The sequence below is a fragment of the Narcine bancroftii genome, chromosome 3 (genome assembly GCF_036971445.1).
Source record: "Narcine bancroftii isolate sNarBan1 chromosome 3, sNarBan1.hap1, whole genome shotgun sequence".
Lineage (NCBI taxonomy): Eukaryota > Metazoa > Chordata > Chondrichthyes > Torpediniformes > Narcinidae > Narcine > Narcine bancroftii.
Window position 1 is genome coordinate 156,455,967 of NC_091471.1, and position 24,091 is coordinate 156,480,057.

The 24,091-nt window shown below is 39.5% G+C and overlaps 1 protein-coding gene across 6 annotated transcripts in view; it reads left to right on the forward strand.

The window, feature by feature from the left end:
- LOC138757736 (flavin reductase (NADPH)-like) overlaps positions 1-24,091 on the forward strand; it is a 45,276-nt gene that overhangs the window by 2,024 nt on the left and 19,161 nt on the right. For 4 of the 6 annotated variants that reach the window (XM_069925503.1, XM_069925502.1, XM_069925504.1 and 1 more), the window contains exon 1: positions 14,185-14,363. Coding sequence is in view for 1 of the 6 variants with exons in the window: in XM_069925500.1 (XP_069781601.1) it covers positions 1,847-1,880 (34 nt within the window). In the remaining 5 variants the exon portion in view is untranslated. Of the gene's footprint in view, positions 1-1,846; positions 1,881-14,184; positions 14,364-24,091 lie in introns of those variants that run through there. The other 2 variants (XM_069925500.1, XM_069925505.1) reach the window with 1 other exon arrangement.

Below are 24,091 nucleotides of genomic sequence, written 5' to 3' on the forward strand. Positions count from 1 at the left end.
ACAAGCTTGTCGCTATGTGCTGCTGCTATGAATATATCATATTCCTATTCAAAGATACGCCAGTTTTCTCCCACATTTCTATCAAACATGAGTGGGTTGGGCCGCCTGAATCTGTCCACCATTATGGCAACCATGCCAAATGTGGTTATGGCTACTCACTGTAACCGATTTGTGTTTGGAAGACTTCAGGCTTGAGGCGCTCTTGATCCCACTTCTGACACCATGTTTATTATTTGTGTACTTAATAATGAGTCGAGTTAGCGGGTGAGGTAAACCAAATAAAATACTTTACTCTACACAAACAAGCATGATAAATAGGGTAGGAAGAGAGAGCCCACAGCGTAGCCTCTGCTCCCTGCTAGTTCTTGATTCCACTAACACGGTGCTCGCGCATGCGTGGTGTGCTGTTGCAAGTGCAGTAGTTGGACTGTGATTGCATTGGGTCCAGAGCAGCCAATGGCAGTGGCTGTCTCCAGCAGTGTAAAATGAAGATTCTTGGGAAATTTTCCCCGGAACCATCCCGTGAACCTGCGGTGTGAAAAGGTCAGCTGGGAATTTTAAACAGGTCCACGGCCCTACCCTGTACGTCGTAGGGCCGTGGCCGTGGGAAATTTTCCTAGACCACCCACTCCCTGCAGTGTGAAAAGGCAAATGGCCAAGCAGGGGAAGTCCTGTCATGTCAGCGCTGACATGCTGCATAACATAGGAGATTAAGATCCAACTGCGCTGGGTAGGTCACGTCTCCAGAATGGAGGACCATCGCCTTCCCAAGATCATGTTATGTGGTGAGCTCTCCTCTGGCCACCGTGACAGAGGCGCACCAAAGAAGAGGTACAAGGACTGCCTAAAGAAATCTCTTGGTGCCTGCCACATTGACCACTGCCAGTGGGCTGATATCGCCTCAAACCGTGCATCTTGGCGCCTCACAGTTCGGCGGGCAGCAACCTCCTTTGAAGAAGACTGCAGAGCCCACCTCATTGACAAAAGACGGAGGAAAAACCCAACACCCAACCCCAACCAACCAATTTTCCCCTGCAACCGTGTCTGCCTGTCCCGCATCGGACTTGTCAGCCACAAACGAGGACATTACCCCTCCATAAATCTTCGTCCGCGAAGCCAAGCCAAAGAAGAAAGAAAAATTAAAAGATACTTACCTCCTGAAACAACAGGCTGCTTCTGCACGTCGCATAGCAGCACAATGTGGGACGAATGGCCGTCCTTGTTAACCATAATCCCTCGCGCAGCTGGATTACCCAGAGCGGTTCCAGCTACATGAGGGATTATGGGAAATTAAGTTGGCCATTCATTCAGCATTGTGCTGCTGTTGCGATATGCTGAAGCACGGAGGGGGTCAGGGGCGGCGCAGGGAGAGAGGGAGCTAGTGAATGGGTGGGTGAGTGACCGACAGACGAATGGGGTTGACCTACTCTTACTCTTGTGAGTGCATAACATGTCATTGGTGTGAAAGGCTCGGCAGGTTCTGAATTCCCGGGAATTTCTCCAGGACAGAGTAGTCACCACTCAACTGTGGAGTGAAAACGGCTTATAATAATATTAAAATAACATATATGTCAGGATGTTTTATCTAACAGCTCTCAATTCGATTTTTAATTTGAACTTTTTGACTTTTACTGGTATTAGTTTGTATCCTTTATGCTTTTGGAATTTTGAGTTAAGTTGCAAAAGTTGTGACCTATCCGGTTAAAAATAATTGAGCAAAACTTTGAACGTACAAACATATGAATTTGGAACATGAGTGGGATATTTGATGCATGAAGTCCCTTCTGTCTTTAAATAAGATCACGACCAAATAGTTTTAATATTGTTAAACATATTCATTTTTCAGGATCTGCAGATCGCTGGCGAGGCGGCTTTCATTGGTGAGGTGCCACCTTGAACCCTGACACTATCTGGTGAAGGTACCCACTGCTGGATAGAGAATTCACACATTTATATCCAGTAACAATGAGAGAATGGTGGTTTATTTCCAAGTCAATGTGGATTGTGAGAAGGGAGAGCCAGACCACAGGCATTCAAGTTGTAGTGTTCCCATGCACCACAAAACCTTGTCCTTCTTAATGGAAAAGGTTGTAGATTTGGAAAGTGCTGTAGATACACTGGTGAGACACTGTGGTGTATTTTCTCGGTGGTATAAATGCATTCCCATGGCTTTTAATATGGGAAAGGGGATTAATGTTGTTGGGGTACCAATTAAATTGATGGTATTTTTTTGGATGATAAAATGCTCCTGTAGAGTTTGTGCAACTGCATCTTCCAGGCAAACAGTGTTTGCCATCACACAGCTGAACTAATACGTACCTTGTAAATGGTGGAAAATCTTTGAGATGTTAGGTGTACAGTTCTGACCACACTTTACAAGAAATACGTGACTGGAATAATATGCAATTTGCTGGAAGATTCAGTGTAGAGCGCGTCGAAAGAACCAAAGACTTGTTGATCCAAACCAAGGCTTTTATTAACTAAAAAACTGGAGCATACCACATGTAGGTTGACCAGTCCAGAATGATCTGGTCTGGCTAGGAGCAATTCTGTAAGACCTGCCAGCCAATCACAGTCATCCTACACTACAATCTGTACACATTGGTGATAGAATCTGTACTATCACACTCAGTGGCTTGAGCAGTTTCAGTGAAAGAAAAAAAATATTGTCAATATTGAAGAGAATGCAGTTTGTCAAACATGTTCAGGAAAGTTTCCTTAATCAATGTATGGAGGTCCCAACTAGAGAGAGTGTAATTCTGAATCTCCTTCAAGGGATCGAGACAGAACAGGTGATGGAAATATGTGTAGGTGAACACTTTGTGTCCAGTGATCATAATGCCAATAGTTTCAAGATAGTTATGGATAAGGATAGGTCTGGTCCTCAGGTTGAGATTGTAAATTAGAGAAAGGCCAATTTTGAGGAAAGGCATTTGGCAAGTATGGATTGGGACAGTTTGTTTTCCGGCAAAGGGAGGCTTTCAAAGGTGAAATTTTGAGAGTATAGGGTTTTTAAGTTCCTGACAGGATTAAAGGCTAAACTAACAGGGATAAGGAACCTTGGCATTGGCCTTTATAAATTAAAGTATTGAATATAAGAGTAAAATACGATGTCTGTTTAACTGCTTAATGTCTCCAGTATTGTGTTTTTATTGAATATAGGAGTTGGGATATTATGTTTATATAACATTGGTGATGCCAAATTTGGAATATTGTGTGCAGTTTTGCTTACATACATATAAGAAAGATACCAATAAGATTGAAAGAATTTGGGGCAGTATGGTTGGCATAGCGGTTAGCACAATGCCTCTACAGTGCCAGTGATTGGGGCTGGGGTTCGAATCCCACGCTGTGTGTAAGGAGTTTGTATGTTCTCCCTGTTTCTGCATTGGTTTTCACCGAGGCCTCCTGTTTCCTCCCACCATTCAAAATGTACCAGGGTGTAGGCTAATGGGGTGTAAATTGGGCGGCACAGACTCGTGGGGCAAAATGGCCTGTTACCATTGCTGTATGTCTAAATTTAAATAAAATACAGAGAAAATTTACAAAGACATTGTCAGGACTTGAATTGGTTCAGACTTTATTCACTAGAGAGGGTGTTGAGAACATTGAACAAGACAGAAGGACCTGTTTCTATCCTGAAGTGTTCTATGGAAAGGGAAATTAATTGAGGAGCATAAAATAATGGCATGCATGGATCATGCAAAATAGGAAAAAGCTATTTCTCTTTTTTGAAAGGGACAAAACTGGAGAATCTTAATTATGGAAACAGGTCAACAGCATAGAAATAGGCTATTCGCCCTCCACACCAGGCCAACCCATGGGCATCCATCCATATTAATCCCATCTTCTAGCCATTTTTTGTTTGGGCAATGCAAGTGCCTCTTTGGGCATTCCTTAAATGCTTCCAATACTCTCTCAAGCAGAGTATTTCAGTTACTCACCACTCTTTGGGTATAAAAGGTCCTTCTCAGATCTCTTCTAAATCTTTGAACCATTACCCTAAATCTATGGCCTTATCTACCTCTGATACAGGGAAAACTCCAGCAGGCAAACCTACCCACATGCCTCATAAATTACACACCTAAAGATTTTAGATCCTTTTTATACACCTAGAAAGATTTGAAATTATAATGGGAATTTTCATCCAAATAGTGGTAATAAACTAGAATTCTGACTGAAAGAGCAAATGAAGCAGAAGGACTGAGCACATTTAAAAAGTAATTGGATGTTTGTTGAAGAGCCATAACTTGCAGACTACATTTGGAATGAAGGAGTAGGCTGGAGAGTTTTCTTTCACTCAGTAATGGACCCCATGGGTTAATAGCCACTTTCTAAGCATTTTCTTTTCCTCTCATTTTATAATACAGTGTCTTCTTGCATCCATCAGCCAAAGACACGATCTTTTCACTGCCTGGCTCCAGTGGTATTGGTTTAAAGAGATACAGATCCACCAGTCAGAAAGACTCCCCTTTGCTGTCTCAGCAAAAGAATCAAAGGCAAAGGTGGAGAGTTTCTGATTTGCTGGAGTCAATTACCCAGTTAGAGCAGATAGACCACATAAAGTGTTAGACAAATAATCTACTATTACAGAGGTGCTGGAAAATAGAGAAGGATGTCATCAATAAGAATGGAAGATGCTCCTTGCTTGTGGACGCTATTTAAAGTGGGCAGCACAAGGAAGAGGGGTGTTGCAGGATGGGTCTAATGGAGGATAGAGCACTGCTTTTGAATGTTGTTTTTGACTTTGATTAGACCTTCTACAGCATTACAAAAGGCCAGAAACATGACTAGAGCCATTCAAACATTATGGATGGGTATTTTTTGAGGAAAGAAACATACTTAAAGATTCTGGAGCAGAAGAGGAAACTGGCACAGTTCATTAGGTTAGAAGAGCAGACTGGCCATGGACTGGTTTGTAAGAAGAGGGAAATGGTCATGGTTGACTGGGTTAGGAAATTAGTTGCGGATCGGTTGATTAGAAGAGGACACTGGTCACTCTTCATTGAGATAGAAGAGGAGTCTGGTCATAGTTCAGTAGGTTAGAAAAGAAGACTGGTTGGATTAATAGTTAGACAAGGAGTCTTATCATGGATCAGTAGATTAGAAGAGGAGGCTAATCATAGTAAGTTAGAAGAGGACACTGGTCACTGTCCAGAAGGTTAGAGGAGGAGACCGATCATGGATTATTAGGTTAGAAGGAGAGAAAGGCCAAATGTCAATCTTTTGATAATGGTGGAGCACAATTTTTCTTATATCTGTTAGAAAGGATACCAGAGAAGGAAATTTTGTGGTTTATTAGGAAACAAAGAAAGCTTTACATAAATCTAATATAAAACCTGAGATTGGACAGGACATAGGGAAAGATGCCTTGGCAAAATGAAGAAATAGTTTGGAGAAGTTGAACGAAAGCTCATGATTGGTATAATTGCTGACGGTTTCTTGGGATTAGGTAATTAGTGGGTGTTGAGTCCAGAGTATGAAAATAATTAAAAGTGTGTGAAAGATGACTGGATCTGGATACCATAACTTTAGTAAGAAGGATTGTTGCGGGCAATATCCCAGAATCTAATGCAATAAGAGATGGGCAATCTAGAATCTGACAGCAATGAGATAGTCAAAAGCTGTCACCGGCAATAAAATGGGCAAATAGTTAAAGCATTTCTCAGCCTTGTTGCAGTACCTGTCTTTCCGTCCCTTGCCTTCCCTTGCCACTCCCTTGCTTCCATCATTTTCCTTCATTTCCTAAGCATCCCTCACCCTGCCCACTATTAATTACCCTTTTGATTGTTCTTACTCTCCATATTCTTTACCTTGCTTAATTTAACGTTCCCTTTATCTGACTTTAGCTTTGTGAAAAGGATGTGTTCTTTGACTTACTAACCCCACCCCTCTGCCTTATAGGAATATACCTAATTTGATGACAACTAAGTCCTGAAGATTTCTGAATGTTAATTTAGAGATTCATTAACTGATACATCCACCCAGGATCAGAATTCTTGCTATTCGGAATTCTTCCTGTTGAACTTTGCCAATTCCTCCTACTGACTCTTATCTTTAACTCTTCATTGTTGCCTTCTATTTTAACTCTAAGCCAACCTGATGTTGTCAGAATACATACATGACATCATATACAACTCTGCAATTCCTTTTTCCTGTGGGCATGACACAATTACCACTAGTTGGTGGTGCAAAAAATAAACTGTACACAGTGTAAACAAAGAACTGTAAACAGATAATGAATGTAAACAAACTGACTGTGCAACACCGAGAGAACAAAAAGAAAATCAATAAAGTGCACAAGTAAGAGTCTTTAAATGAGTCCCTGATTGAGGGGTAGCAGGTGTTCATGAACCTAGTGGTGCGAGTCTTGTGGCACCTATACCTCTTTCCTAATGGCAGCAGCAAGAACAGAGAGTGCTGGGTGGTGTAGGTATATGGTGATTGCTGCTGTTCTCTGACAGTAGTGTTCCCTGTAGATGTACTCAATAGTGGGGAGGGTTTTGCCTCCCTGAGCTGTGTCCACTACATTTTAGAGGGATTTCTGCTCAGGGGTATTGGTGTTCCCATACCAGACTGTGATGCAGCTGGTCAGCACACTTTCCACCACACATCTGTAGAAATTTGTCAGGGTTTCTGGTGTCATTACCAAACCTCTGAAACAACTGAGGAAGTAGAGGTGCGCTCATGCTTTCTTCACAATGCTGTTGGTGTGTTAGGTCCAAGAAAGATAGTGATTCCCAGGAACCCTCTCCCCCTCTGATCCCCCAATGATCACTGGATTGTATACCTCTGGCTTTCCTTTCCTGAAGTCAACAATCAGCACCACCCCTATTGTTCTCTTGCTCTCACATCTATTATTTGTCCCACGCTCTTCTCAGAATTGAAACATGCAAATATGTACCTCTTTAAAACAGAAATTGGGCAAGAAAAACTCAGAAATACAGGCAGCACTCATGGAGAAACAAAAGTCAATGTTTGAGATCCTTAGGCATGTAATACAGAGAATCACATTTAAAGAGGAGCTCAAGTAAACCGCAGAAAAGTAAACCTCACAGTTTGGAGACTAAATAAAATGCTTGAAGCGCTGAAGTTGGAAGGAATAGGTGAAAGACTGATAAAGTGAGAAGTCAAAACTGTGACTAATCAAAGACAGATTGTATTATGCAGAGAGCATGTGAATGGAAAACATGCAAATTAGAAAGGAAATGATTGAAACTGGTACATTGGAGCAGGTTCTAGTGGCAAATCTGCCTAGATGAAGACTGAATTAGCTCATTATCACTGATATGTCAGACTTCCCCATCATGTGAAGCTCCAATGACTCCTTCCCAGTCCAAGATCTGAACCATTTAAATTGTTTAAAGAGAGAAAATAAGGAATAACAGTGGCTATCACCAAAACATCAATAGAAATCTTATTTCAGCTGCAATTCCTGAAAACTAAGTTGGTAGAGTGTGAGCAGGATCAAGGCTCACATACTGTATTCTGGTTGGAAAGTTAAGATTGAGGGTTTGTTCATTTAAATTTCACAACCAGTGATGAGATTTGATCAGATTTTGTTTTACGAAGATGACTGTGGAAAATGGGATTATTTGCCACAAATGCTGCCTGAGATGGGACATTGTACATTGTAGGAAATTATATAGATAATTTAGCAATAGAAATAAAGAGAAGTAGAAAAAGAATTTTTTAGCTAAACAACTCAGTGCACAGCTAAGGGAGTTCTGCACCATCAGAGATGCCTTAAATGGTTGAGACCTTCAAGTGTGACACCACCTACCCCTTGAGATGGGCATAAAAGACTTCTCGCACAGACCCAAAGCATGTTATCATTTCCTTATATTTTTAGCCAGCATCTCTGAAAGTCATTAACCTATTGCTGTTGTGAGGACTTCAGATGCACAACCCGTGTGTTTTTCTCTATTTCAACAATGACAAACACACAAGAGACTGAAGAAGCTGGAATTTGAAGCTAAACAAAATCTGCTGGAGGAACTCAATGGGTCAAGCAGCATCAGTGGAAGAAGAAAGAATGGTTGATGTTTAAGCTAAAACTCTTCATCAGGCTTGAGGAAACTTGGCGCAGAAGCCAGTGCAAAGAGGACATGGCGGAAGGGGTGATATTAGAAGCCCTATAGGGGATTGGTGAATCAGGCAGAGGTTAAACATGACAGACAAAGGCAGAAGAGTGGCAGATGCAAAATGGAGCTCCCATTCCTAATCCCACCTGTCTGTTTTGAACCTTTTCCCACCTGGATTATTCTGGTCGTTTGTTTCTCCACCCCCCCCTCCCCCACCCCTACTAAACCACCATTGCCATCTTCTCTACTTGTCAGATTCCAGCACTGGCAGTTTTGTCTTCTAATGACCACTTTAACCTGTATGACTCATCTTTCTCGATCTCACCTATTTTCTTGTCTCTCTCAACATTTCTCGGGTATCCATCAGACCTCTGCCTCTCCATTAGGTTTCACATCTGCCTGGTTCGTCAGTCCCATGTGAGGCCCCTTTCCACCCTTGGAGTGATAACAACCCAATTATCTAAGTTTTCCATTAAGATGGACAGTATAGACAGTATCAGAAGCCAAATAATGGACCCATTAAATTATAAATGTGATTTTATCAGATCAAGTGAATGGAAGGAAATGTGACAAAAACTTTTCCCATGACAAATGTGATTATATACATTTTGGGCCTTGTATGGTTAATAAATGGTTTAAAGCTAGAAATAATGATATGTGCCTTTGGGAGCACGGATATACATCTTTATAACATCATGGATGGATACATAAGTTGAAATACCTTTGCTCTACTGCTTTAGAGCAAATCTTGATTAAATGGAATAACTTCTATCTACCCCAAAAGAGTTCTCATCAGTGATTTTCACCAGAGCTTATATCTCTGCAGATGCCGATTACAAACAATGGTAAGTAAACAAAAGACGCACCAGCCCAATCTACTACAAATCTTAGTTGGTGACTTTAATCAGGCCAGTGTCAAGAAAACCCTTTCCAACTACCACTAGCATGTAGCCTACTGTACTAGCACACTCGATCACTGTAAAACCAAGATAAGGAAGGCCTACAGTTCTTTCCTGAGACCACATTTTGGCAAGTTGGATCACCTGGCTGTGCTCCTTCTGCCTTCATCAAGACAAAGCTTAAAAAGAGAAGCTCTGGAGATCAGGACAGCTAGAAGGTAGTCACAGGAGGCTGAAGAATAGTCACAGGACTTACTCATGTCAACAGATTGGACTTAGTTAAAGATCTGAATGATTACACCAGGGCTGTCAGACTTTATCAAAACAGCAGTGGACAAGTGGGTCTCCACCAAATTGTTCAGTGTTTTCCCCAACCAGAAGCCTTGGATGAACAATGAAATCCAGAACTTACTGAGAGCCAGACCACAATCATTTAAATCCAGAGATCCATAAAAGAAGCAGGTATGACCTACAAAAAGCTATCTCCCAGGCGAAGTGGAGATTCTGGATAAAAATGGAAACAACGAAGGACACCCATCAGATGTGGCAGGGCCTAAATGACATAACCTGCAACAAAGCAAAGTTTCACTCCCAGAGAAATAATGCCTTCTATGCCTGATTTGACCACAGTAAAAGTGCAGAACCACCCCTCTTCACCCCCACATCCCTGATGATCCTATCCTATCCTATCTGTAACCAAAGATGACATGCAGGCTGCATTAAAGAGAGTGGGATCCAAGGAAAGCATCTGGCCTGGATGGTGTACCCAGCCGAGTATTAAAAATCTGTGCTGTCCAACTTACCAACATATTCATGGATATTTTCAATATCTCACTCTAGCAGGGCATGGTACCCACCTGTTTCAAACAGGCATCAATCATACCAGTGCCAAAGAAGAGTGTAGTAACCTGCCTTAATGACTATCGACACTAACACTTACATCAACAGTGATGAAGTATTTTGAAAGGATGGTGTTGAAGGATATGAGCTCCTGTCTGAGCAGTGACATGGATCAGTTTTCCTATTGCAGCAACAGGTCTAAGACAAATGCCATCTCACTGGCTCTGCACAAAGCTCTGGGACACCTGAACAGCAAAGATGCATACATCAGACTACAGTTAAGGATTTAACACCATCTCCCCTCAAAACAGGTCAGCAACCTCCAAGACCTGGGATTCAACACCCCACAGTGTAATTGGATCATGGATTTCCTCATCTCCAGACGACAATCAGAAAGGATTGGTAAGAACATCTCCACAATCTCCATCAGTAGCAAAGCACCACAGGGCAGAATTCTTAGCCCCCTCCTCTACTCATTTTACACGTATGACTATGGCTCAGTACAACAATAACACCATCTACAAATTTGCCAATAATACTATGGTAGTCGGTTGTATAAAGAAAGGTGACGAGTCAACAGACAGAAGAAGACTGAAAACTTGGCTGAAAGGTGCATCAACAAAAATGTGGCACTCAATGTCACCAAAACCAAGGAGCCAATTGTTGACTTTTGGAATGGAAAACCAGAGGTATACGATTCAGTGATTATTGGGGGATCGGAGGTGCAGAGGGTGAGCATTATCTCAGAGCATCTTTCCCGGACCCAACGTACCAAGTGCCTCATGAAGAAAGGGCATCAGCACCTCTACTTTCTCAGGAGTTTGCGGAGGTTTGGTATGACACTAGAAACCCTGGCAAATTTATACAGATGTGTGGTTGAAAGTGCGCTGACTGGCTGCATTGTAGTCTGGTGTAGGGACACCAATAAGCCAATATCCCAATAAAGTAAAGCCCAGGACATCACCAGCAAAACTCTCCCCACTATTGAGAATATCTATAGGGAATGCAGCTGTCGGAGAGCAGCAGCAATCATTAAGGATCCACACCACCCTCTGTTCTCGCTGCTATCAAGAGGTATAGATGCCACAAGACCACTAGGTTCAGAAACAGCTGCTACCCCTCTACCATCAGACTCCTCAACAACAAACTCAATCAGAGACTCATTTAAGGACTCTTACTTTTGAACTTGATTGATTTTTAAAATTCTCTCTGTATTTCACTGTCAATTTATTTACATTCGTTATCTGTTTACAGTTCTTTATTTATTTGTGTACAGTATTTTCCACTACAAATGAGTGGTAATTCTGCCTCAACTGCAGGAAAAAGAATCTCAGGGTTGTATATGATGTATGTACTGACAATAAATCTGAATATTGGAGATGTGAATCTTATAATCAGAATCATGAATATGTGTCATTATTGTTCATTACAGGTGCAAAAATTGCTATAAATTATATTTCTGTAAATTTTTAAAATATTTTATTTAAAATCACATGACATAATATTAGTTACTACATATTAATACAGACATTTATATATATAAAAGAAACAACCTCCTCAACCACCCCACTAATACCCTCCCTTCTCCCTTCCTTACCTACAAAGAAAGAAAAAGGAGATCATCATCTACTACAATCACATTTAAACTTTTTGGCTGCAGGAGTTTGGCACCCATCGGAGTGGACCAAGAGATCAAATTCTAACACCAATAGTTTTCAAATAAGGGCTCTAAACTTTAGTTTTGAAAATAAATTTGTCTCTTAAATTATATGAAATCTTTTCTAAAGGAATACAGGCTTTCATTTCATTATGCTATCTTTTCATACCTAAAACCGAGTCAGATTTCCTCATAATAGCAAAACACTTTTCAGAAACAGCCAAAGACAAACACAAAAATTCAATTTGGTACATGTTCAATCTCAATTTTAAAGGGGTTGACTTAATATCTCCTAATAAAAGAACACTGGACCAAAAGGTAAATTTACTTTTAATATCTGTTCCAAAAACAATTTAATTTGCAACCAAAAACTTTTAAACTTAGGACAGGTCCATGTCAAATGAAAAAAAAGTACCTACTTCTTGGTCACATCTAAAACAAATCTGAAGAACTAAGTTGAATTTTTTTTTTAATTTTTACAGAGTCAAATACAATTGATGTAAAACATTATATTGCATTAATCTATATCGTACATTTATTACCTTAGTCATACTATATTTACACAAATTTCTCCAAACATTTTCATTAATCTTTCTATCTAAATCCAGTTCCCATTTCATTCTTGATTTATGAACATCTGGTTTAGGCATTTTATTTTGTAACAACTTATACATTTCAGAAATAATTTTTAAAAAATCATCTTTCATAAGTAATAATTCTAAAGAAAGATTATCTAAGTCATTTTAAATCATGACCCAATTTTTTAAATAAAATTTTTAACCTGATAATAACAAAAAGAGGTATTCACTATTTAAAAATAAATAATTAGTGCAAAAGAAGAGAAAAAAGTGAAATAGTGTCTGGGGTTCATTGTCCATTCATAAATCTGATGGCAAAGGGGAAGAAGAAGCTGTTTTTTGTACCATTGGGTGTTCATCTTCAGGCTCCTGTACCTCCATCCTGATGAGAAGAGCAGTGAGAAGAGGGCATGGCCTGGATGGTGAAGGTCCTTTATTACGAGGTCTTATTTTACCATCACTGTAAGGGATAGTATAGACAGAAGGGAGTGAATAGTCACAATAAACATTTTACATTTCACACAAGCACAACACAAGGCCCAGCCCAGCGACAATTCAATACATTTGCAAAGACACTGTGATTTTGCAAGGGAGAACCATTCTTACTGCTAAAGACAAAACAACTTTTTGAAGCAGCTCTTGTGGCCAGCCATTTTTTGTGGAATTCAAAGCAAACATGGTCTGTGATAACTGGGCCTTTTCAATGGATTGACCTATGCCAGGAGGGTCTTTTTAGGAAGCAGAGTGCTTCATTTTGACTGTGACTAACAGCGTAAGTCGCTTGGAGAGAATGCTTCATTTTAAGTGTGAAGTTACTTGGAGAGACTGGTGCCAGGGTCTTGGAAACATAATGAGGCTGCCCAGTTTGAGTCTTGCCTACAAAAGAACCAGGAGTGTTATAACCACAGCTAGTGTGGATGCACATTTCTTCAAAGGCAATGCAAGGATAATTCATGAGTCTGTAGCAGCCACAGCCCCAGTCTTCCCATCAGTTCATCATTAATTCTGGGCATCAAATTTCAAAGGCCTCCACTTCCACACTGAATTTAAAAGACTGAACTTTGAAGTAACTTTCTAGATTTTGGCATGGACTATAATGGGTTGGGTATCTCTCTCACACACACATCTGCGCATAGCTGGGGATATATTCAGTGTTAAGGATAGTTTAAAAGTTAAAACTATAGTTTAAGAGTAAGGAATAAAATTAGCGTTTTAAAATTAATCACTGTCTGTTTCATTGCTCGTTGCTGCTCGTTTCGTAACACCTTGATGGTAGAAGCTGCTTTCTTGAGACACGAATGCCCATGATGGTGCTGGCCGAGTTTAAAACTCTGTTGCATTTTCCTGTCCCGTTCATTTAAATCGAGAAAGCCAACATGTATTAGATTTCAGCAAAATAAAATCATGTTAAGACACCCCCGGGATGCATCATTTTAGTTTAGAAGTGAGTGAAGAATCACTTTACTAGAACGCTATCTGGATTCCAAAGAACTAAATTGTCAGGAATATTTTTAATGAAGTCATTTTTATTTCCTGGAATTTACAAGACTAGGGAATGAGTTGATAGATTTTTTTTCATGATATTACGGTCAACCGAGAAATTATTTCCATAAACTGGGGAATTTGAACCAGGAGACATCGCTTGAATATTAAAGTAAGATCTTTCAGACAAGATAATAAACCCTCGACAGCTCGCAAAGGGCGAAAGACATTCGAAACATCCTCACAGGACAGTTGATGCAAGGTTAATTGTTCAAATTAATTCCGAGATGTATAGATTTTGACAACTAAACATTATCAAGGAATGTGGAGGAAAGCAGGCAGGTATATTGAGTCAGGACGACAGGTTAATTGTGGAATAAACTTCAGACTAGCTTTCTGGACTGGTCCGAAGAGACTTCTTTCCATAACGACTTCGGTTTCCGTCCTTGGGAAGCCTTTTGGATCGTGTTGTGAAAGGAACCATCTGTTTGTCACATGTATCAAATATTGGTGCACCAATGTGGATTTCAAAATGACTAGATGCATTCTGCCGAGTTCGATGTACCTGGGTTATAATTTCCAACTGGCTCATTGTGTTCTAGTCGACGGCGTTTGCGGAAATGCTCGTTCGATCAGGCGAGAAGGGGCGTGAGGGTTTGTGACTGGGTTGTGCCGTCCGGAAACAGCGCTGATTGTACAATCTTGTTTTTGAAAGCCACTGATTCCCAACAAAATTGGGTAAAGCTTTGGCAAGTTCAACCATTCTCCTGCGGCAGCAAGCAAAGGAAGAAAAAAAACGGAGCTACAACTTTTTTTTTACAAAGTGAGTACGTCCAGATTCTGTGTGGTTTATTTTGTTACACATTGGAACATTTTATTATATCTGTTGCTGAAGGATTGATTTTTTTTCCGAACGCTACAACTTGTATTTCGTAACTCATTTGGGTGTAAACAAAATCGATCGTCCAATTTTGTCAGTAATTCTTGCCGGCGTTGAAAAGTTATTTATAAAATACAGGAGGAAACAGGCTCAATTCGTCCATGCCGACCAAGTTGCCTACCTGAGTTAATCCCTTTTCGAGCCATCTGCTTCTGCATAAATGTCTTCTAAACGTTGTAATTGTGCCCACCTCGACCATTTTCATTGACGATTTATTCCATATATTCACCACCCTTGTGTGAAAACCCCACACTCCAGGTTCCCTTTAAATCTTCCAGCTTTCCCTTTGAATCAATGCCCTACCCTGGGTTTTAGACTACCCGATCTTGGATAAAAGACTGTCACCATTCACTATAACTCAGCCCTCATGATTTTGTACACTTCCATGCAGCCACCCCTCAACATCCAATCTCTTATCATTCTCGCCCTCCAGTCCTACTCACATACAGTACTTGTTAATCTTTGCTGTATCCTTTCCAGCTGAATGACATCCTTACTAATGCAAGGTACACAATAATGTAAAAGTGGTCTCACCAACATTTTGTACAGCCGTAAAGTCTCGACTCTTATTCACAATGTTCTGACCAATGAAAACAAGCTTTTCAAACGCCTTCATTATTAACTATGAAGTTCCAGAAATTCAGAAAGCAAAGCAGAAAATGCGTGAACATCCTCCGCAGCTGAAAAAGCACAATATACACTTATTCCTGTGTGGTGATGGAAATTTATCCTTACACAATTTACTTCACATACATTTGAGAAATTGGATAAAATTTGCTGAGAATTATGTGGGGGAAAAAAAGTTTTTTTTCCCCCCAATTCGTGTTTCTTAATGCATACGCGAGATACCATGGAATCATCTTTGCATGGAGCCATGGTCTTGGAACCAGGTTTGATCTTCACTGACTAAACTTCATTTCTGTCAGTTTCAGACAATTGTGTATTTTTAGGTATGCTAATTGGCCACTGAAAGTTGCCCCGAGTATCTAGATCAGTCGTTCTCAACCCTTTTTTTTGCCATGTGTACCCCCCCCCCCCCCCCGCCCCGCTCCTGTGAAGCAGGCAAATTTCGTTGGTCTTCCTTGGTCTCTACTAAGTTTAGGGAAGGTGAAAAGAAAACAAGGCGAAACAACTGTGGTTTGTGAATCCAGAACACAAGCAAATAGGAAATCATTTTTATTTAATATGCAGGAAAGAAAGGAACATGAACATGCATATTACTGTACACATTATTGACGGGAACTTTAAGCATAAACTCAAGGATGTGAAAACTTAATAAAAATATTATTTTAATTCTTATTTTTAAACATTTTAGTGAGGTCCTTGAGCTTGATGTTCTTGTGTAAATTTTTTGATGTCAGACTCCAAATTGGACAGTAATAGTTGAAGGTCACCTCTTGTGATATCAAATCTGTTCCTGGGTTTTGTCAAGGAAACTACCTTGCCGAATCCACATTCAACTAAGTATGTTGAGGGAAAGGCAATTAAAAAATATTTTGGCCTTTTCTTAAAGTTTTGGAAATCTATTTGGCAGATCACTCTTAACCCAAAAATCTCTTTTAAATTGACTGAACTTATGGCATGCAATTATATCATTCTGAAGATCAATCCAACTCTCTTGAATTTGTGCAAAACATCAGTGGCATTCTCCTTAAATAGATCTAATATTCAATATGGGATATTGAGGTTTAACATGTCATTAATTTTTTCCTGCAGTTGTGCATGTAAATGTTTTAGGTATTTCACATAAACATTAATGTTATCATCTTTCAGTCCTCTGTGTTTGTGTTCAGTTTGTAAATTTTAAAAATTCTTGACATCTGATACTGCTCCAATAGACTTCAAGCTTTTTAAGGAACAATGGCTTCCCTGTTATCAATGAAGTTATTGTAGTACCCCTTTATGGTTTTGTTCAATAAATTAAGTTTGTCAAGATCTGCCAGGTAAAATATACCTGCCTTTGTTTGCATCAATGAGTTTTTCTCCCTGCTCCCTACGAGAAAAAAAACAGTCATGGCCCAGAGTGCAACGAAATGACAAAGACAATTTCTTTTGGACAGCCACCTCTCTTTGGTATGCGGCAGCAACATCTGGAAATGTTTCTCATTTTCTTCACACAGCTTCTAGAACAGGTGGTCTTTTTTTTAAATTTTTTTATTTTTCACACTATAAACCATATTGACCAACATACATACAGACATTTTTCTTCTTAAATATATACAGTGTCATTTTCTCCCCCTTTCCCCCCTCCTTTCCCTCCCTCCCTCACCCCCTTCCCCATTTATTTGAAGTTCAATCTATAAGATACATTAAACCCATTAAACAATGTTGTCACTTAATAAAAATAAACAAGAAATTTTACTGAGTCAGTTCTTTTTGTTATCTTCTCCTTCTGTCATTTTAGGTGGTGGAAGTCCATGGTAGGATTTCTCTATTGTGTTTCATGTATGGCTCCCATATTTGTTTGAATATTGTAATGTTATTTCTTAAATTATATGTTATTTTTTCTAATGGAATACATTTATTCATTTCTATATACCATTGTTGTATTCTCAAGTTGTCTTCTAATTTCCAGGTTGACATAATACATTTTTTTGCTACAGCTAGGGCTATCATAACAAATCTTTTTTGTGCTCCATCCAAATCGAGTCCAAATTCTTTGTTTCTTATATTATTTAGGAGGAAGATCTCTGGGTTTTTTGGTATATTGCTTTTTGTGATTTTATTTAATATCTGGTTTAGATCTTCCCAAAATTTTTCCACTTTCTCACATGTCCAAATTGCATGAATTGTTGTTCCCGTTTCCTTTTTACAGCGAAGACATCTGTCTGATACTGTTGGGTCCCATTTATTTATCTTTTGAGGTGTGATGTATAGCCTGTGTATCCAGTTATATTGTATCATGTGTAACCTCGTGTTTATTGTATTTCTCATAGTTCCGGAGCTTAGCTTCTCCCATGTTTCATTCTTTATCTTTATGTTTAGATCTTGTTCCCATTTTTGTTTAGGTTTACCGTTTGTTTCCTCGTTCTCCTTTTCTTGCAGTTTGATGTACATGTTTGTTACAAATTTTTTAATTATTATTGTGTCTGTAATCACATTCAAAATTGCTTCCTTCTGGTAACCTCAGACTGTTTCCCAATTTGTCCTTCAAGTAGGTTTTCAGTTGGTAGTATGCAAACATTGTATCGTGAGTTATATTATATTTATCCTTCATTTGTTCAAAGGATAATAATTTATTTCCCCGAAAAACTATTTTATATTCTTTTGATCCCTTTTCTCTCCCATTCTCTAAAGGAAAGGTTATCTATTGTAAAAGGGATTAGCTGATTTTGCGTCAATATTAGTTTTGGTAGTTGGTAATTTGTTTTATTCCTTTCTACATGAATCTTCTTCCAAATGTTGAGCAGATGATAAGAACAGGTGGTCTTGAAGGGGATGTGATTTGATCAAGTTTAAAGTCTTTATGACAATTGCAAGTGTAGCATTTAAATTACCTCCTAGGTTTTTAGACCCTATGTGCTCCCTATGAATGATGGAATGAACAGTGAAGACTAAAGGTATCACCTTTTTCGGCACATGATGAACTATCTGTATCATCCAACCATTGAAATGCCACCATCTAAATTTTGTTTCAGCTTGTTTAGCCTCATGCTTTTAGTTGAAAATGTATTCAAATACATGGGCAAAGAATGGTTTTGTGGAGATTTAATGAAACTACATAATAATTTATTCCATCGAATACTGCCAAAACTTTTTTATTTGCTAAGGGTAAAATTATTTCTGAAAGTAACAAAAATTAATTATTCCAAAGCGAAAGCACTTCTTACAAGGGTTAGCTCAAAAGTCGGCTGAAATTTTATGAAAAGCAATGATTAATACTTACCATTTTTAATAAAAGCTTGCAGGAGATATATAATCACTACTGGAAGTAAATGAGGGCACGTGTGGACGCAAGAAATATAGAGCAAAACCTTTCGGCCTGCACACTTATTTCGTGGAACTGAAGGTGATTGAACAAAAGAGGAAAACTACGTGGAGGACAATTTATAGCCAAAGCTAATTTCATGTCAGTCAAACACAATCATATCAAAGCAAGGAAAGCTCTGAAAACCCTAATTTTCCACATTTATCCAGGATTCAAAGCCGTTTCCAAACTTGCTTGGCAGCTGTACAGCAAAGCCTAGCAGCAAAGTCCTTCCCTTCCCCCAGAAATGTTTAATCTATTCAGTTTCCATGCCCCATTATACACCTTCCCCCACCCCACCCCCCCCATTAAAGATTTCAGTCTGTGGCCTCCCTTAAATGCGCTGTGGCCCCCAGGGGAGCTGCATGTTCTCCCTTTAAGGATGCCTGGCCCAGATGAGTGGTAGAATTTGGGTTGATGGGAATATATAGAAAATAATGTGTTAAGCTAGGATTAATGTAAAAATAGGAGATTGATGGTTAGAGCTGGTGCGGCTGAAAGGTTTGTTTCCATGCTGTAGTGTTCTATAACTCAATGACTTGCTGGTTTTCACATAAGTGACTTCTTCCTTCTTATTAACAGTCTCTCCCTGCTGGTTCTTCTAAAATCCTCAATCGTCTGGTCAACTGTTATGAGCCCAGAGGACCCATAAACCCAGCAGCAATAGATATTCAACAAAATTTGCTTTTAGTTATCTTTAAACATGAAAACAGAATCACACTTTAACTTATCACTATTGACTTAACTAACTTAACTTAACACCCTTCTAATTCTAAGCGCAGGTGTATGTAATGTATGTGTAAGTTTAGAAAAGTTCTTTGGTTCACAGTCCAATATCATTTCTCACTTCCTCCAAGTTCACTGGTTGCAGGCAATTCTTATACTGTGCACAGAATTTAACATTTATAAAGTTCACCAGACTTTGGTGCTTGAAAGATAAATGGTTACTACTCAGGAAGGTTCTTGTCGGTTTTCAGAGAGAGATTTGTTGTTCCAGGACATGCACAACTGATTCCTTTTTAATCAGCCACTCCAGTATCTTGCTGATGAAACTTTCCCCCTTCAGGGTTCTCCAGATGATAACCCCTTTCTTTCAGGTCACCACAGAGTTCCTTTTCATTTCACTTATTCCAAGTGAAACATTAGACAGCCAGTCCTCTCCTCTTGCATGAACCACAAGGGCTTTGACGAGGTCATCTTCCAAAAAGGCTTTCAACAAGCTTGTCAGCTTGTCCTGTTTCAGTCCCAGCTGCTTCTGCTGGCTGTAACACTGTGGAAGATCTCTCTCTCTCTCTCTCTCTCTCTCTCTCTCTCTCTCTCTCTCTCTCTCTAAGAGAAAGTCTGTTTGACTCTCTCTGCTTGAAAAACCACATGACCCTCTTAGAACAACAAGTTCTCTTCCAGGGAATCTATGGCTCCAACAAGATCTTTCATTTGTTGCCTTTTGTAACCAACAATCCATTAGTGAAGTCTCTTGAGCAATCTTCAAAGTTCTTGCAAAAGCTCTGAGCTGATATGCCGAGCATGGGGCAGAGCTCCAGTATTTTAAATAAGATCTGTCGTAAAGTGTTTGTATGTGAACTATTCTAACAAACCATTCCCAATTTATCTCCCAAAAACATACCTATATACTCTGTCACACTACTATTAGCTCTTGCCACTTGTAATGCTCTGGTCTTTAACTTACTATTTTCTTTGACCTCCTTTGTTAACCACAACTGGTTTATCTTTCTCCTGAGACACCTTTTTCTAAATTAGACAATATTCTGCTGAACCTTATGAACTAACTTTTTAAATATCTGCCACGGTCCATTGATTTATTTTATTAGCATCTTTATTCAGTCCACTGCACAAAACTCTACCTATGTATTTGTGTTTACTTTAAGTTGAGGTCATTGGCCCAGGGCCCCAGATGTTCTTCCTCAACTGTATCTGAATTCCAGCATGTTGTGATCACTATTCCCAAGGAGATCCTCAGCTACATCATTGATTCCTGCACATGAGCGGATCTTTAAAAAAAACCTGTTCCAGGGCAAGTTCTGTATCGAATAAACAATTCCTGACATGTTCCACAAATTCCTCTTTCAGACGGAGCATTGAAATTACTTGTCCAGCTACTCAGTGTTTGTCTCTAAACCTGGCACCATTATCACTGAAGACAAAAACAAACAGGTTGCAGAAATAGCATCGCCTTCAGCTTTCTCTGCAAATTGAACATCATCCTGATTTGGAAATATATCAGCATTCTTTCAATATAACTGATTGTAAATCCAACCAGATGGATTACAGTGGTTCACCATGGTGGCTCACCTTCACCTTCTCAAGAGCCTTCAGGGGCAGGTTATACAGGTTGGACTTATCCAGGACACCCACATCCGTAAAAACAAAAGCACTTGAAATGGATAAAGAAATAAAGCATGAAGGATCAAGACAGAGTATACAGAAAGAAAATGTACCTGTTGATAGAAGGCTCAAGGATCAGAGGATTAAAATGATTGGCAAAAGAGTAAAGAAGATACAGGCATAAATAGACATGTGTACAGCATGGTAACAGGCTCATTCGGCTCATAAGTCCAAGCCGCCCAATTAATCTACAACACCCAGTACATTTCAAACAGTGGGAGGAAACCAGAGCCCCTGGGAAAAACCCACACAGACACGGGGAGAACGCACAGACAGCGCGGGATTTTAACTCAAGTATCAATTGCTGGTACTGCAACTGCATTGTCCTAACCAAGGATTTTTTTTAGAAATCAGTTGTTTGGGTCTGCCAAAGTGGTTGACTATTTTTCTTCTAAATTATATTTTATCTGCTATGTCCTTAGGGTCATAGAGTTATAAAAAGTGGAAACCAGCTCTTCAGCCCAACTTGTCCATGCTGACCAAAATATCCAACCCACACTACTCCCAGCTGCCTACATTTGGCACATATCCCTTTAAACCTATCCTATACCTATATCTATCCAATTCTTTCTTAAACATTGCAATAGTACCTGCATCAACCATCTCTCTAGCAGCCCATTCTATACACCTACCACCCTCAGTATCTTGCCTTTGGATCATTAGTCCAGCCCTCTACATTACTAGTCACTCAAATAACCAATATACTAATATATTTAAGTTGTGAAGAAAAGTGCAGATCCATTGAAAGGGAAGCAAATAAAGGGGATAGAGTAAATAACAGACAAAAGGCTCAAATGGAACATAATCTGCAACACAAACAGTCTGCGTCACAAGGACAGTGTTTGTGCTGTATGTTCTGTGTCCAATATGTACTCGGTTAAAATTTGCTGTGTATTTACAAATGTGGTCAGGAAAGGGAGGAGAAGATTTAAGAAACTTGGTGGGTGGAGGGGGGAATCAACCCACAGGTGAAAAATAAATTTCAGCTCTCCTGAGTGGGATGTTTATAATGAGTTAAGTATGCAATTTCAACCACCTAACTTTGGGTAATATATTTCTTACGATCAATTAACTTACCAGAGTTGTCATGGTTTCAAAGAATAATTGAGAAATAATGCAGCACATGAATGGAACAGCACGAGCTATCACAGTGAGTGAAGGACATCCTGCTACAAACTTAATGAAAAAAACTGGATAACAGAGAATACGTTAGAGCCATATCCCACTTATTTATAAATCAAACTTCCTCTAACACAAACTAACAGAATTGTGATACACAATTTAATTGTGAGGTTGGGATTGGTGCAGAGAAAGTGGAGGGCAGCGTGTTGCAAGGGGGGTGATCAGAATGAGTGAGGGGAGTGGTGAAGTTGAGATGTTGATGCCTTGGAACCTGTTGGAAATAAAACAAACCAGAGTGGGCAAAAGGCCAGAATGGGGTATCCAAGAGGAGGAAGAATGCATAAGGCAGAAAGGGGGTCTTCAGTAGGGAGTGGAGAATCCTGGTTGAAGCATTGAGATGGAGGCGACAGGAGTTTAGAGTTGTGGCATGTGCTGAACCCACTGAAGTGTGGGTGAAGGGGGATGAATATTATTGAGTATTGCACTCAGCCCCAAAGTCTGCAGACTTTCCTGTTTAACTGAAGATAAAATGGAGTTTACTAAAAGCCAATATTCCTATTTTAATATACGTTGTTTAATGAATATTATGTATTTGCCTTCCAGGAAAACTCCTAAGTGTATTCTTTCATTGTATGCTGAAAAAGCTTTTGATCAGATAGAATTTAATTTTGGTTCTGATTTTATTACATGGGTTAAACTATTGTATTCACAACCCCTCTGCCACAGTTCTTACTAATTTACAATCTCAACCATTTAATCTGCAACGTGGCACTTGTCAAGGATGCCCATCAAGGGGGACATCACATGATGGTCTGGGGTTAGGACGTAAATCCTAACTCTCCTGGGAAGTTGTCCAAAAAAATTCAGGAAACGTTTTAATCGTTTAAAAAAATATATATATAAAGTATATTTAAACACTTCTAAAGTACTTTCCACTATGCCTCCAAAGAAGGACAGAGCTGGAATACTACCATGGGAGTCCGATGAAATGGGAGAACAAAAGAAGAAACAAGGCCTACCAGAGCTATGAGGCAGGGAGCTGGAGTTCCCACTCCTCCCCTGGTGAGTGATCTGTTTACAGACTTCTCTCTTGATGTCGCTCTCCCTCAATGTTGGAGAGATGGCGTAGAGGAGGAAGAAACCAGAATTGATGCGGTATGCATGCGCGAACAATGTAGACCTTCAGTGATGACATCAAAACAAGCCTCGGGCTACAAACATCGAGTGGTGAAGAGGAGGAAGACTCAGGAGGAGGAGAAGAAGAGGAGGCAATGAGAGAAAAGTACCACGATTGCCAAAGCCAAAGCTAAGAAGAAGAAGGAGATGACTTTCAGTGAGTTATGGTTTACTGTCAAGGGGGAAATAAATAAAGTTCTGGAAGCTGTTAACAAAATGAAGAAAAAGTTAAATAAACTAGAAAACTCAATGAAGAGGGTAAAGGAAGATGTGCAACATGTGGAAGATCGAATTACTGTTGTTGAGAAGACACTACCACTATTTTGACAATGGATAATAAAAAGTTGCAGCGAAGGGTGGATGTTTTGGAAAACTTTAGAAGGAGAAATAATATTAAGATTGTGGGACAAAGAAGGTGTAGAAAAACAAGATCTGCCAATATGCCATTCTTCTGGAATGGTTTTCTGAAATGTTTGGTGCTTAAAATTTTAACTATCCCATAGAGATAGAAAGAGTGCATAAAGCTTTGAGACCTAAGCCACCTTTGAATCAAAGCCCATGCTCTATACTGGTTAAATTTATTTGTTTCCCCAATAAAGAAAAGAATTTATTGCTGGTAGCAGCAAAGACGAGAGCAGCAGGGGTGCTGATTGAGTATGAAAGCACGAGAATCTGATTCTACCCAGATACAAGTGCTGACTTACTTAAATAAAGAAGGGAATTTAATCCAGTTAAGAAAAATTTATAGGAGAAGGGATAGAGATTTATACTCGCTATCCAGTGACGTTGAAGAGGAGTCACGTGATGGAGTAGTGGTCGGTAGGGTAAAACCAGCCCTTTCCAGAAAAAAAGTCAAGAAAAGACAAAGTTCAACAAATATAAAATATAAGATATAAAAGATAAAGTTGCAGAGAAGAGAAAGAAGATGACACCCAAGAAGGAA